General features: G+C 39.5%; 2 protein-coding genes across 6 annotated transcripts in view; one reads left to right on the top strand and one right to left on the bottom strand.

The window, feature by feature from the left end:
• The first annotated feature begins 5,599 nt into the window (after positions 1 to 5,599).
• On the top strand, positions 5,600 to 9,599 carry LOC124632678 (high affinity copper uptake protein 1-like). Of its 3 annotated transcripts, XM_047167618.1 has the most exons (4): positions 5,600 to 5,707; positions 6,146 to 6,328; positions 7,364 to 7,470; positions 7,587 to 9,599. In XM_047167618.1, exons 3-4 carry the CDS (start codon positions 7,372 to 7,374, stop codon positions 7,947 to 7,949), a joined length of 462 nt encoding a protein of 153 aa, XP_047023574.1. In that variant the 5' UTR covers positions 5,600 to 5,707; positions 6,146 to 6,328; positions 7,364 to 7,371; the 3' UTR covers positions 7,950 to 9,599. The 3 variants fall into 3 exon arrangements, with proteins under 3 accessions (XP_047023574.1, XP_047023573.1, XP_047023575.1); XM_047167617.1 differs by having other exon boundaries at positions 5,609 to 6,328; XM_047167619.1 differs by having other exon boundaries at positions 5,652 to 6,328; positions 7,367 to 7,470.
• A 132-nt stretch (positions 9,600 to 9,731) lies between these two features.
• Positions 9,732 to 14,059, bottom strand: part of LOC124632660 (papilin-like) — a 32,802-nt gene continuing 28,474 nt past the window's right edge. For 2 of the 3 annotated variants that reach the window (XM_047167579.1, XM_047167576.1), the window contains exons 5-6: positions 12,207 to 12,248; positions 9,732 to 9,885 (exon numbers count right to left, since the gene is read on the bottom strand). In XM_047167579.1, coding sequence (XP_047023535.1) covers positions 9,830 to 9,885; positions 12,207 to 12,248 — 98 coding nt within the window. In that variant the 3' untranslated portion in view covers positions 9,732 to 9,829. The remainder of the gene's footprint in view (positions 9,886 to 12,206; positions 12,249 to 14,059) is intronic. The other variant, XM_047167578.1, reaches the window with a different exon arrangement.

Genomic DNA, 14,059 nt, shown 5'->3' with positions numbered 1-14,059 from the left:
ACGACATTCGATTGGTTTGCGATTGGTCTGCCATTTTGGTGATTTTGGTCTATACGGTAGTTTTGCTCTACAATCATATTGCAATCGAATGATTTACATTTGCAGAGAAAATGATTCATTATTGAATGACAGAAAAGGATAAAAACGTTTATTTCAAAGAAAAATAGCGGAATGCTACATACGCTTCAATCGCTCAGTCGAATGTGAATCGTATGTCGCTTAAGTAAAATTAGAAGAATCGGGCCCCAAGACGCATCAGGTGAGCGAAGAAAGGAGAAACGTTCCCGCATGTACGAAGGAGATTTAGGATTGTTGAGGATAGTAAATAGAAGACACAGAATGCGAGTGTTCCTGCGAAGACGAATTGGGAGCCACTTGAGTTCCTTGCGAAATTGTGAAACATGATCACACTTTTTAAGATTAAAGACAAAACGAATACAAAGATTTTGCAAGCGCTCAAGTTAATTTCAAAGCTCCTCGGTGTCATCCAGATAACAGGCATCAGCATAATCTATAATGCTTGGGATGAGAGTCTGACTTCTGAGCAAGGGCGGATCCAGCTTCGGCGCCAGGGGGGGGGTCACACAGTCGTGGTCAAGTCACAAAAAATATTATATTGTAGCGTATACTTCTTTTAATATTAAAAGTAGTAGTATAAATACAATAAGCGCGATAGTAGCGAGCTCGAAATTTTTCGAATGTTGAGAAAAGTGTTTTCATGTAGAAAATGGCCTGAGCACAGTGAGCTCAATTTCTCGTATATATACTAAACACATGTGCCAAACAAAAAAACGCGAGCGAAGCGAGCGCGAAAATTTTTGTTCAGGTCGAGGACTAAGGTTAAAAAAGTGTTTTTATGTAGAAAATGGTCCGAGCTGAGCGAACGCGATTTCTTGGACATAATCAGAGACGCGAAATTGAAAAAAGCGCGAGCGAAGCGACCGCGAAAATTTTTTTTCAGTTCGAGAACTAAAAGTAGATGAAAACGCTTTCTTGCTGTATAACAAATATACAGCACAAATACAAGAAAGCGCGAGAATTTTTTCAGGACTAAACGTTTGAAAAGTATTGTGTACGCAGAAAAGGCCGCGTACGTTTTTTATTGCAGCAACAGTAAAACATTTTCTGTGAAAACTTCAATTGTCTTACTATTGGTAAGGGTTCATGAGATCAGGGCTGTCTCTAGCTCATGTAGCGCCTGGGTGCAATCATCACCCAAGCGCCACCTATGTATCTATTGAAAGATTTTGAGTAGTACATACTGATCGAAGTACTTTACAAGGAATATAAATAAGTACGTTCGAACGAAAGTCACTTTTTTGGTAGGTAAAGGACTTAAAAAAATGTTTCCAAATCATTGTAGGCTCAAACTGTTGGCCAGATTTAAGTTATGAAAGTCGAGACTGGACAACGTAATTGTAAAAATTAGCGCGAGCGAAGCGAGCGCGCAAATTTTTTAATTTTGGGACACAAAAAGTTAAAGTAACAAGCAGTCGGAAGCGCAAACTGTTTTGTTTTTGAGGACTCCGTTAATATTTTTTTTTTTGCTATATTTGACTTATGAAGTTATCGAGGCGAAGCATATATAATATTGCGCGAGCGAAGCGAGCGCGAAATTTTTTGAGCCTACGACACAAAAGTACCTGATTAAGCACACTGTAAAGCAACAATAGTCGCGAGCGCCGCGAGCGCGACTTTTTTAAATTATTTGTTTGAAGACTCACAAATCAGACTGGGAATTACGTACAAATAAAAAGGAACCGTGATTAGAGCGAGTGCCATTTGTGTTCGTTGATTCGGTGCGTCAATAAAAATAATAAACAATCAGAAATACAGTACAGACATAGTCATTTACTCGCGAGCGTAGCGAGCTAGAATTTTTTCGAATGCGAAGGCGACTTTTTTGTCAGTATCATGATACAATGTGGAACTTCCTTATCGAACGGGTGTAATTTCTTCGAAATTTCCTGGTGGTGGGGCGTCCCGCGGCGCCCCTGAGATCGAGGCGCCCGTGTTATTCGCACACCCTGCACCATAGGTTAAGACGGCCCTGCATGAGATACAGCATGTTATGTAGACAACCCGGACAGCAGATTCTTAGTAACACGGTCCTGTTTCCTCCTTTTGGGTAGGTACGGATAAAGAGTAAATAAAGAATAGAGAGTGAGCGTTGCGAGCACGAATTCTTCAGCAAAACTACTCTACCTGTAACTATGTAGGTATCTACCTATTCACTCGGAATAAAAATTATCTTATACTTATAACAAAAACATAAAACATCGTGTTTAACCATTTCAATTATTGGTCCTCTTAGGTCCTGAACCTGGCCCAGGGGGGGGTCATGACCTTGTGACCTACTCCCTGGATCCGCCGTTGCATTTTTATCTTGAATATAATCTTCTAATTTATAATATGCGTTTTTACAAAGTGTGGCTTTAATATGAGTTTTAAACCGCATGTCATTTAGTTCCAGAATGTTGTCTCGTATTTTATTATAACATTTGACACAATATCCCATGAAAGATGTATGTACTTTAGATAGTCTAAACTGCGGGATAGCTATTTTATTTTTATTTCGAGTGTTTTAATTATGTCTATCACATATTTTATCAAACAAAATGTAGGTTTTTCCTAACACACGTGATATTTTCATAGGTATATAAATTGGCAAGGTACGGTCATAATATTAATGTTTATAAACAGTTCCCTAAGAGATTCACGACCACGTAAGTTGTACATAGCTCTGACAGCTCGCTTTTGCAAGATAAATATGCATTCAATTTCAGCAGTTCGTCCCCACAGCAGAATGCCGTACGACATGATGCTGTGGAAGTAACTAAAATATACCAGTCTAGCTGTTTCTACGTCCGCTAGCTGCCTTATCTTTCTAATAGCATAGGCGGCCGAGCTAAGACGACCCGCAAGAGATGTAATGTGGGGTCCCCATTGTAGTTTTTTGTCAAGAGTGATTCCCAGGAAAACTGTCTGATTTATAAATTCTAGTTTTTGACTGTTGAGTATTATGTCACATTCACTACTTTTTACATTTGGCAATGAAAATCGAATGCATTTCGTTTTTTTTTTCATTAAGAGCCAAGTTATTTGCGTTGAACCAATTTAGGACCTGGATAATGGAATTGTTTACGTCGTCTAGGTTACGTCTACGTCGATCAATGTTAAAAATAAGACAGGTATCATCGGCAAACAACACCATCCTAGGTTGATTATCAAATAGATAGGGCAAATCATTAATATAAACTAAAAAGAGGAACGGACTTAATATGGAACCTTGTGGTACGCCCATTGCCATCATTGAGCCCAGTGAATTTATGCCGTTGACTTGAACTTTAAGTTGCCGATCGTTTAGATACGATTTTAATAACTGGAGGGATGTATCTTTGATTCCGTAATGCTCTAGTTTCCGCAAAAGCGTTTCGTGATTTACACAGTCAAACGCTTTTGAGAGATCGCAGAAAATTCCAATGGAGTCTTCAGCTTACTCCCAAGCCTTAAAGATGTGCTTGATCAAAGTTACACCAGCATCGGTTGTACAGCGACCTTTGGTGAAACCGTATTGTTCGCTATAAAAGATGGAGTTTTTATTGAAATGGCGCAACATTTGTGCAAGCATCAACTTTTCGAATACCTTGCTGAGAACCGGTAAAACAGAAACGGGTCTATAGTTGTTTGATTCTTTGCTATTTCCCGATTTAAATAAAGGTATTACTTTACTGTGTTTTATTAGATCAGGAAACACGCCTCGGTCTACGCTAACATTAAAAATATAAGCTAAATAGGGTGCAATAGTTTCAATAATTGACCTACACACCTTGACAGACATACCCCAAAGATCTTCTGTTGATTTTATTTTAAGATCTTTAAAAGCCTCGGGGCTGGTATGTTGAAATTTAAATACTGAACAGCATGGCTTTACATTTGTTTTGAGTAAATCGATAGATACAGCGGTTAAAGAATTAAGTGATTTTGTAGTTTCGTAAGGTATTTTGGTGAAGAATGCTTCAAACTCTTGAGCTACTTCAAGGTTACCGTTGATGGGGCCTTTATGAGTTTCTAGGCTAAAATCAGTTTTGCGAACTTTCCGCCTACCTGTTTCGTTATTAATTACTGTCCAAGTTGTTTTTATTTTATCCTTAGAATTTTTTATTTTATTTCTAATATGAATAGATTTAGCCTGTTTACAAACGTTTTTGAATATTTTCGAATACTTTGAGACATGATCACGGAAACTTGGATCGGTGCTATAAGGCTTTAAACCATAAAGTTCAAACAGCTTTTGTCTAGTTTTACGAATACCAGGAGTTGCCCATTCACTAAATAAGAACTTAGACTTAATAATTTTAGTTTTAACTGGTGTTGAAGACATTTCAGCATATGAAAAGTGTAGTGAACTTTAACTTTTCTTTCTGCAGCCCTTTCAAAAGAGTTGCCAGATTACATTCTTTAGAACGAACAATTCTAATAATTTTGTAAATTTAAAGAGATTTTTGAGGTTCGATGGGAAAAAGAAGGGACAGTAGCGGCGTTTGAGGGGGGGGGGGGGGTGCGGTACGCCCCGGGTGCCACATCTCGGGGGGTGCCATCTTGGTTGCGGCACATATCTGCACGACCAGGATGGAAGGGACAAGTCACTAAGGGTGCCATTCTAAACTGCGAAGCCTAGGGTCACTACCATTTACTGCGCGATATTTAAATTTTAAACAAAACTACAACAGTGCATGTGCGAGACATCGAGGCGGTCACCTCTCTCAGCCCGACTGTCACCCTTCTCTTGTATTTTTGCTTTTATCTGATTACTTAAATTAATTCCTCAAAGTTAGAAAGAAATTTCTCTTCATTTCTAAATTGTTCTGCGCTTACTTTTTGAGTCCTTAATCTAGCAAAAAGTTAAAGCACCGAAGTAGCAAAAACAACTGACACTCGCTTCAGTCACGGTTTCTTTTAATTTGTGCTTAATTCTGAGTTAAATTAGAGAGTCAAAAATAACAATTAAAAAATTCACTTTACAGTGGATATTTCTAAGATATTTAGGCGCTATTTGTAAGCGGAGGTGGAGGACTTTTGTCCCAAATCTCAAAAAAATTTCAGCTCACTACGCTCGCAGTTGCTTCACTTTGCGGTCGTTCTTTTTTTCAAACTTGTTTGGGTACTTTTGTGACCCCACCCGACACCCGACGCTACGCCGCCACTGAGAAGGCAAGGACGCGGCAGACATGGCGAAACTATACGGGTTCCTAGCTCACTACGGAATCCTAAAAAGGGAGGGAATATCATTAAACATTATTTCGAATAGATTTGAACTTCGATAGGCCTAAACAAACCGCGGGCGTAAATTAGCTTACTTCATAAATTACTAAGGTGTAAGTTACATAGCTTACCTGGATTACTTAGCTGTGAGTACATATTCTCTAATAGATAATCATTGTTGATATTAGAGAATAGGTATGTACTTATATAGGGAAGGATACGTATCGAGGTAGTGTTGCTCGGCGTTATCACACAATATTTTGCACACGGCTCTAATTATTAATTGTTTATCGTCTTGTGAGTTGCGGTATCAGATATGGTTTCACTCGAAGCAGAACTAATAGCCCCGGGCGGGCGCGCGCCAGCACCGCTGCGGCGATGCTTGCTATTAGGTACTCCTACACGTCATCTTAAGTATACTTATTTTCCATGTCTTGGATTGGTGGGTACTTTTTATATATACGTACGTACAAGTATGTATAGCCATGACCTTCTGCCAGTTTTGTTATCGGTTCGAATCCATTTAATCTTTTAAAGCGACTGATGATAACACCAAATAGGAGGACCTACTTTACTGTAGGTACTTACCTAGGACATTTCAGATTATTTTTGTTATTATGTCTTGTGTTTTGATAGGAACAAATATATTATTTTTCTTTCTTTGTTCGTTGAAGTTTGTTAATTTCCTATCTTCTATTCCTCTTTCACGCAAAGACTATTCGATGGATTTTGATGAGACTTGACAGTACTACCTATGTATTATTTAGTAATCTATGGTAATGTAGGCTACTTTTTATCCATATCCGCGACGCCCCGGGCACCATGGGGCTGTCGGTGCTAAAGTGTTGATAAATAATTTTGTTGGCCCTCTCATATACAGTTTAAGTGAAGAAGTTGGCTCTCCTAGCAAGTGGACGGCGACCGAAGTGCGGCCATGCTTGAGTAGTATCTCAGAGATAACCTCCACGGCTGACTGACAGAGATATAGCGTTGATAATATATGCGCGCGCGCCTGCGCCACGGCATGCCACTGGCGAGCCGCCGCTCAAGCACATCGACCGAGGTACGTCCCTGAGGCTAGGAGTGCACTCTGACCCTCGCCACCACTGAACACCTTTATTTACATATTATATACATATACTTCATGCAATTGTGCATTGACAGTTGACAATCACAGTGCCAACCTGTGGTGCATCATATGTATACATAGTTTCTTGTCGCATACTTTGGCACGATTCTCTCGTTGACTCTTATAAAGGAATGAATTTTAAGCAGTGCAAAAAAAAAAACTGGTGGTCCAGAATCATTACGACTGTGCCCGTACAATCGGTTACAAAATAAACATTTTTCACTGTCAATAACTATTCTTTTTGTACTAAAACACAACAAATTTCTGACTTCTAAGTTACAGGCCTACACCTAGTTTAGGAGTCAGGGTACCTCATATTGTTGACCTAAACAAACCTTTATGCTTTTATAGTCATAGTTCAACATTGTAAACTTTGTGTGAAATAAACTATTTATTTATTTATTTTATTTAAAATAAAAATATACACGATCTATAAAACTTATTTAACTATAAATTGACAAAGCTTCCGCACTGAATAAAATTAATTCCTGTATGGTGTTCTAATTCTCACACATTTTTAGTCTATTTACTTTGTTTGAAATTTTATAAGTTTTTTTTTCTTTGTCCAAATCAACATATATTAACGTACTAGCTTCCGCCCGCGTAGAGTTCGGTTTTATCGCGTTTCCAAGAGAGTTCTTCAAAAGTCCGGGATAAAAACTATCCTATGTTCTTTCTCAAGATCAACTCTATCTCTGTACCAAATTTTACTAAAATCAGATTAGTGGTTTAGACGTGAAAGCGTAACAGACAGATAGACAGAGTAACTTTCGCATTTATAATATTAGTAGGGATTTAATTTAATGTGATTTGGTACGACACACCCGATATAAATAATATTAAAATATTGAATACTTTACCTATATTAAAACGGTGATTACCTATATGTAGCTAGGTAGTTAGTTACATACTATTTCGTATCATGTATCAATAATATGTTAAGAACAATGTGAAATGACTGTGTTGCAGCAGCAAGTATGTCGGGGATTTGGAGTTTGTCGAGCATGTCGGAGGTGGCGCGCCACCACGCGCCGGACGCGGACGATCCGTGCGCCACGCACGACCACGCCATGGTGGTCAGTCCCGTCACTACTTCATCTTCAATCCCATTCTAAACATAAAAATAATAAAGCAGCGGGAATGTAACTGTTTAGGCGTTGAGTAAATAGTAAGTGATGTTGTTTGCTTGTAGTTCCACTCGTGCGTGTGTGCGGAGATCCTGTTCAAGGGCTGGAACACGAGCAACGAGCTGCAGCTGTTCGGGTCGGCGCTGGTGATCTTCCTGGCCGGCGTGCTGTACGAGGCCTTCAAGTGGTGGCGCGAGTCGCTGCCGCGGGCGCCGGAGAAGGGGCCCGCCAGCATGTGGTCGCGCGCGCACTCGGTGCAGGCGGCGCTGCACGCGGTGCAGGCCACGCTCAGCTACCTGCTGATGCTGGTGTTCATGACGTACAACGTGTGGCTGTGCCTGGCCGTGGTGCTGGGCCTCACGCTGGGCTACTACCTGTTCGGCTGGCGGCGGGCCGCGCTCGACGACCTCACCGAGCACTGCCATTGAGCCAGCACCTTACTCTGGACGAAGCAGTCACGTAGCTTCGCTGATATGACGCGCCCCACTGTCGTGCTTACATAACTTAAGCGTCGTTCCGTTACGTACAGCTACGTCCGAGTCAAACAAAGACCCACGAAAAACTCACGAGTCAAATCAACAACTGAATTGCGTTAAATATTGTTTTGCTTTGTGCGGTAGTGGAGCCCTTATTTCAGCTTAGACGAGTTATATTGGCTTCCAAACATAATAGTTTTTGTAAAATTTATAACTCTACCTGACTATGCCTTGAAGAACGTATTTTTCTATCGGACGTAAAATGTTATACCTAGTACCTACTCAAGACGGTACCTAAATGTTTATATACGCTCGGTACACATGTCTGCGCGTAGATGCTCCCACTGGAGCTCCGCATCACTGTCCATGCGGCAAATCTGTGGACTGCCTCGGGCGCCGTGGTGTTTCCTGCAGAAAATATCCGTCGTGCTCTTACCACCGCCGGGGTGCCAGCCGTTTTTGAACTCAGACGCTTGACGATGGTGGCAAGAGACCAGACGGAATCTCTGTAATGCCTTGAAATATGCCAAAGTCTTTGGTATGGGACTCGACATAAGTCGATACCTTTGTACCTTCCCAGTACGAAGAGGTGTTGTGTTGGTGCAGCTGTTTCACCCTCAGAAAACATAAAAACAGCGCAAATATGTAAACCTCACCGGCATTTACATGTTTGAGTCGTTTGGTGTTGAAACCTTAGGACCATAGGGCCAGCAATGCAGCCAGCCTTTAGGGCACAGCACAATCCCTGCTGACAGCGATGCGGATGAATTTTTTGATACTTACTTTATATTTATATTATTTATTTTTTCCCTTTTTTATTTGGAATAATTGTAGATTGCTTAAATATGTAATGTAAATATGTAAATACAATAATAAAAATTAAGTAGTCTTTATGGACTGTAAAGTATTTATTAGGTATAAAGTTAGGTTTCCTAGACTATATTTAATGATTAAATGTAGGTGTATGTAAATAAACAAATTATGTGCATACACATATCATTTAAATTTATATTGTATGTATTCCTGGGATGTAGTTAATTAGTGTATGGTCTGGATTTTTGTGCAGTTGACAGTTAGTGTCAGTCAGCACAAATAATGGTATTTTCATGCAACCGTCCCCAATCTAATGGTGCGTCTACACGATGCATGTAGCTGGAGCAAGTTAACACGCGGGTGGGTATTTTGCTACGTTATTAAAATGCATGTAAACCTCGCACCAGCTACTTGCACCCTAAAATCTTGGTATGTCCAATGGAAAACTGACAGCTGTCAATTGCAAAAAACATTCGGTACCTCTATAACGACCATATAACGACTATATAACAGTTAAGGTGCAGTTAACAGTTGCTGCCAGACCGTGGCAAAAAGAAAAATGGTCTCATATTCCTTGAAAACTGACATCTGCACATAAAACGTGGTGAACATTGTTCTAAGAAAACTGACGTTTAATTGTAGGTGAAGTAGGACCTATCGAGTTTTTCGTTCTTGCAGACTTTTACTTTGTACTTAGGAAGTATAGAACATACCTATATTTTTTGCAACCCAAAAAATATATAGTTAAAGTAAATAATTTTATCAATAAATTATTGTTTTTATTTTTAATTTCGTTTATTTGTTGCACCTGCATGGCTAATGTTAGGTAATTTTGACAACTCTTTACTCATGACTACCGACTATACGTTTGAACTACTCAAATAGTGGTGGTTATTAATGTAATCAAAGCATGTGGGCAAATTCAGCACAATGTTTTTATTGTTCAATTTCACTGGTGTCTCTTGTGTAGAGTGAGGCGTTGCTGATGCGTGGTGGACGCGTGGCGGACGAGTGTGAACTCATTGGCGCTGTATGTCCGTATTGTGCTGGCGATGTAGGCCAGCCATCTTCCTCCCTGTGACATTTGAATAGTTCTTGATTGATATTAATAAAATTCCATGAGTCGAGGTTTGCTTGGGAACGTATAACGATGTGCGATAAGCCATTAGAAAACATTTTAAACGTAGTTTTAATTTTAATAAGACAATTCCAATTCGTTTTGTGAAAAAAGATATGGTTCGACAAAGTTCGCCATTGCTGCGCAGAAAATAGAGATAATGGAGCCTTTTCATATCTTTACTCTTTTGCACAAAACGCTCCACGCTGTCTTTCATCAAACTAAATGTCCGAATTATTTGTGCGTGCTAAAAGTGTTTTTTTTTTAACTATTATTTTTATTTTTAGTGACTAGGTAAGGTAGGCCCAAATATCTTAAAAAAAAATTGTTTCCAAATCTACTAAGTAGGTACGTACCTAGAGTACCTAGAGTATCTAAGTACTACATCTCTACAGTACAGTGCCCAGTAACCGCTAACCGCTGCTTTAAATAAAGCCTACAAATATTATTAGGGTTTCGTACCCAAAGGGTAAAACGGGACCCTATTGTTTTCGCTCCTCTGTCCGTCTGTCCGTCTGTCACCAGGCTGTATCTCATGAACCGTGATAGTTAGAGAGCTGAAATTTTCACAGGTGATGTATTTTGGTTGCCGCTATGACAACACATACTGAAACTAGAATTAAATAAATATTTTGGGGGGCTACCATACAACAAAATATTGATTTTTTTGTCCGTTTTATAAATAATGGTACGGAACCCTTCGTGTACGAGTCCGACTCACACTTGGCCGGTTTTTTATAATAATACAGCTCAACAAAAAACTGTCTCGTTTGTCAAGATGTTGCTTATCGCGACTGCTGTGCGCGAGGTCTTGGGTTCTATTCCCTGGTAGAGCTGTAATCACTATGTGGGTTTTTGAAACTTTCACAAAGCAGCCTGGAGCCTGAAAGTTGGTGTTTGATACACTCGTATCAGAGAGCACGTACAGGCCCCTCTTCTCCACTGGGCACTATGGGCAAGTGCCCAGGGCCCCGCGATCGAATGGGGCCCCTAGTTCCTGCCAGATTAGATAGAGAGTCCTTAAAATATCAATAAAAAATCACTTTACAGTGAATATTTCTAAGCTATTTAGGCGCTATTTGTAAGCGGAGGTGGAGGACTTTTGCGTCCCAAATGTCAAAAAATGTTGAGCTCGCAGCTGCTTCACTTCCTGGTCGCTTTTTTTAAACTTGTTTGAGTACTTTTGTGTTAATTCTGTATGATTTTACTACGTGATTATATTTTGTCGTTTTTTTTTTGGAAGGGGGTTGCTCAATAAGTAGCCCGCCTCAGGTGCTACCCGATGCTACGCCGCCACTGGCGGAGAAGGCTCCTTCTCCAAATTGAAACGAATAAAAAATGAATTAAGAAGTACAATGCTTCAAGAGAGATTAACTAGTTTGTCGCTGATGTCCATAGAATGTGATATTCTCAATACCTACCATAGATTTTGAAGAAGTGATTAACAATTTTGCTCGTCTTAAATCTAGAAGGGTGGTATCTTTGCAATCAACATAGAGTTAATCTAAGGATTTTATGCTAAGCGAGTTACTTTTGTAGATTATTTTTTATATATCCTATTTTTTTAAAGTTAGTAACTGAATAGAAATAAATTTAGAACCTTGTTTGTCTACTTTCTTTATATATTATCACTAAATAGTGTTTTCTCAAGGTCATAGGGGCCCCATGATCCTAATGTGCCCAGGGCCTCAAATAGTTTAAAGACGGCCCTGAGCACGTAGACGTCAGTTGCGTTCGGTCTCTCTCCTGTCGTGTCGGATTGCCCGCCCATCGGGCTATGACAGTGAAGGAATAATGAGTGCACTTGTGTCTGCGCAAATGCTGGTGCACTATAATATGTGCTGCGCATCTGGCTGATCTCTCCTATTTGGTGGCCGTGAAAATAATATATTATAACAATACTTCAAAAAGCAGAATTAGAGTGAGTAACAAAGGTTTTAAACATTCGCGACCTGTACATATACCTATTTATAAATCATCGGGACTTAAACGCGGTACTACTTAGCTATATATAAAGGTACCTGTTGTCTGCCTAGCTAATAGATAGCTGCCATCGGTCATCACACGTGACCACGGTAGATGCAATTCGACCGAAGCGTCGGAAAAATTTAAAAGGTGGCGTACCTTTATATTATATAGTATCGCGTTTAAGTCTCGATATATAGAGTGAATCCTTCCAGGGAAGTCCTCTCCAGTGGGGCGTGCCCTGCGTCACGCGCACCGAGCTCATCAGGCAAGACTCGCACGGTGGCACACAGGCACTACGCCTGCTTACTTACTGTGATTAATTTTTCCTTTAGAACGAGATTGACTCGGCCTACCTGAAATGATAGTTGAGAAAGTCATCAACACGATAACATCATCGCAACAAAACACACTGATCAATGTTAACGGGAACAAATATAATGACCACCATAAAATGCTTTGATACCCTTAGTTTTGTAACCAGAAATATCTACTGAACACCAGAAAAATAAAGTCTAAAAATGTAATAGTACCAGCTATTTTAGTCACGACTTCACTTTAAATTGTATTCGACCACCAAAGGACATTGGGCAGATTGGTATACCCCACCAATAGCGATGTCATACATATCATTGGATAGGCCTTTTTATGTAGAACAACATTTACTATGACAGCTTTGCTGAAATGTTTGTCCGTTCTGAGATATAGATAAAAAACTGTGCAAAAGTCAAACTAAAGTTAACTTAATAATCTATTGATATCTCAAGTTTTTAGAGGAGAAACTAAGTTCCACTAAGTGTAAGTCTTCTGAGTCCTACCGCTGTACCCGTTAGGGTCCATAATTGTTACTATTATTTTGCATTTCAACCTTATGCTGTACCAACTAGATATTGGGCGTAATGATAATCTCCACCAATAACAAAGTCATGTATATCGATGGATAGGTCTTTTTAACTGGAACAACATTTACAATGACAGCTTTGTTCTATTCTTTGTCCGTTATGAGATATGGCTAAAAAACAATGTTAATCAACACTGTAATCTGATTTTCTTTGAAAAATAACACCAATGTCTTTATTTTTTATTCTTTTTTAATAATCATTATGTAAGTCGTGGTGGCCTTGTCGGTAAAGAACCAACCTTTCAAGTGCGCGGGTTCGATTCCAGGTCAGGCAAGTACCAATGCGACTTTTCTAAGTTTGTATGTACTGTCTACCTAAGTACATCTTGGACACCAATGACTGTGTTTCGGAGGGCACGTTAAACTGTAGGAACAGCAGGAAGCTGTCATTCGACATCCTTGGCAGTCGTTACGGGTACCTAGTCATAATTCAGTAAGTCTGACACCAGCCTAACCAAGAGGTATTGAGTTGCCCGGGTAGCTGGGTTGAGGAGGCATAGGCAGTCACTCCCTGTAAAACACTCGGCTGCATTCGGTTAAAACAAAAGCCGGTCGAATCAATATTTTTTATGTACTTTAGAATGAGAAAGATTTTATTATCATGATAAAGATAAACTCTTGTCTGAGTAACAGCCACATGTGTCGATCGATCATAAGGATCATAAGCAAACGCGGTCGGTCCATGGTCGTGCATGGGTAACAACAGAAGACAAAGAGACTGGCAACCAATCTTACCAAGAGTTATCGAGTTGCCCAGATTACCCCAGGTAAGGAGATCAGATAGGTAATTACATCCAGTTACACTGGAAGCCGACTGCAAGATAGCTGGGAAAAGGCTAATAAGATCATATTGAATTATTTAAATGTACAAAGTAACGTATGAAGGAAATGTGGATATTATTCTTATATTCATATCGTGTATTTCATTCCGCAATGTACAGTATAAGGTGGAACTGCTAAATATAGTAACAAATGCAGACTCACAGTAGGTAACACACTCACTTAGTACATCGAAGACATACATAGATTTTCCTTTAAACACTTAATCTGCATTAATTTTAAGTTTGTATTTTATCTATATCTCAGAACGGACAAACAATAGAACAAAGCTGTCATAGTAAATGTTGTTCCAGTTAAAGACCTATCCATCGATATACATGACTCTGTTATTGGTGGGGTCTATTATTATGCCCAATATCCAGTTGGTACAGTATAAGGTTGAAATGCAAAATAATAGTAACAATTATGGAATCTAACGGGTACAAC

The sequence above is a fragment of the Helicoverpa zea genome, chromosome 8, assembly GCF_022581195.2.
Source record: "Helicoverpa zea isolate HzStark_Cry1AcR chromosome 8, ilHelZeax1.1, whole genome shotgun sequence".
In the NCBI taxonomy this organism is placed as follows: domain Eukaryota; kingdom Metazoa; phylum Arthropoda; class Insecta; order Lepidoptera; family Noctuidae; genus Helicoverpa; species Helicoverpa zea.
Note: the sequence above shows the minus strand (reverse complement) of the source record. Positions and strands in the feature narration are given on the sequence as shown.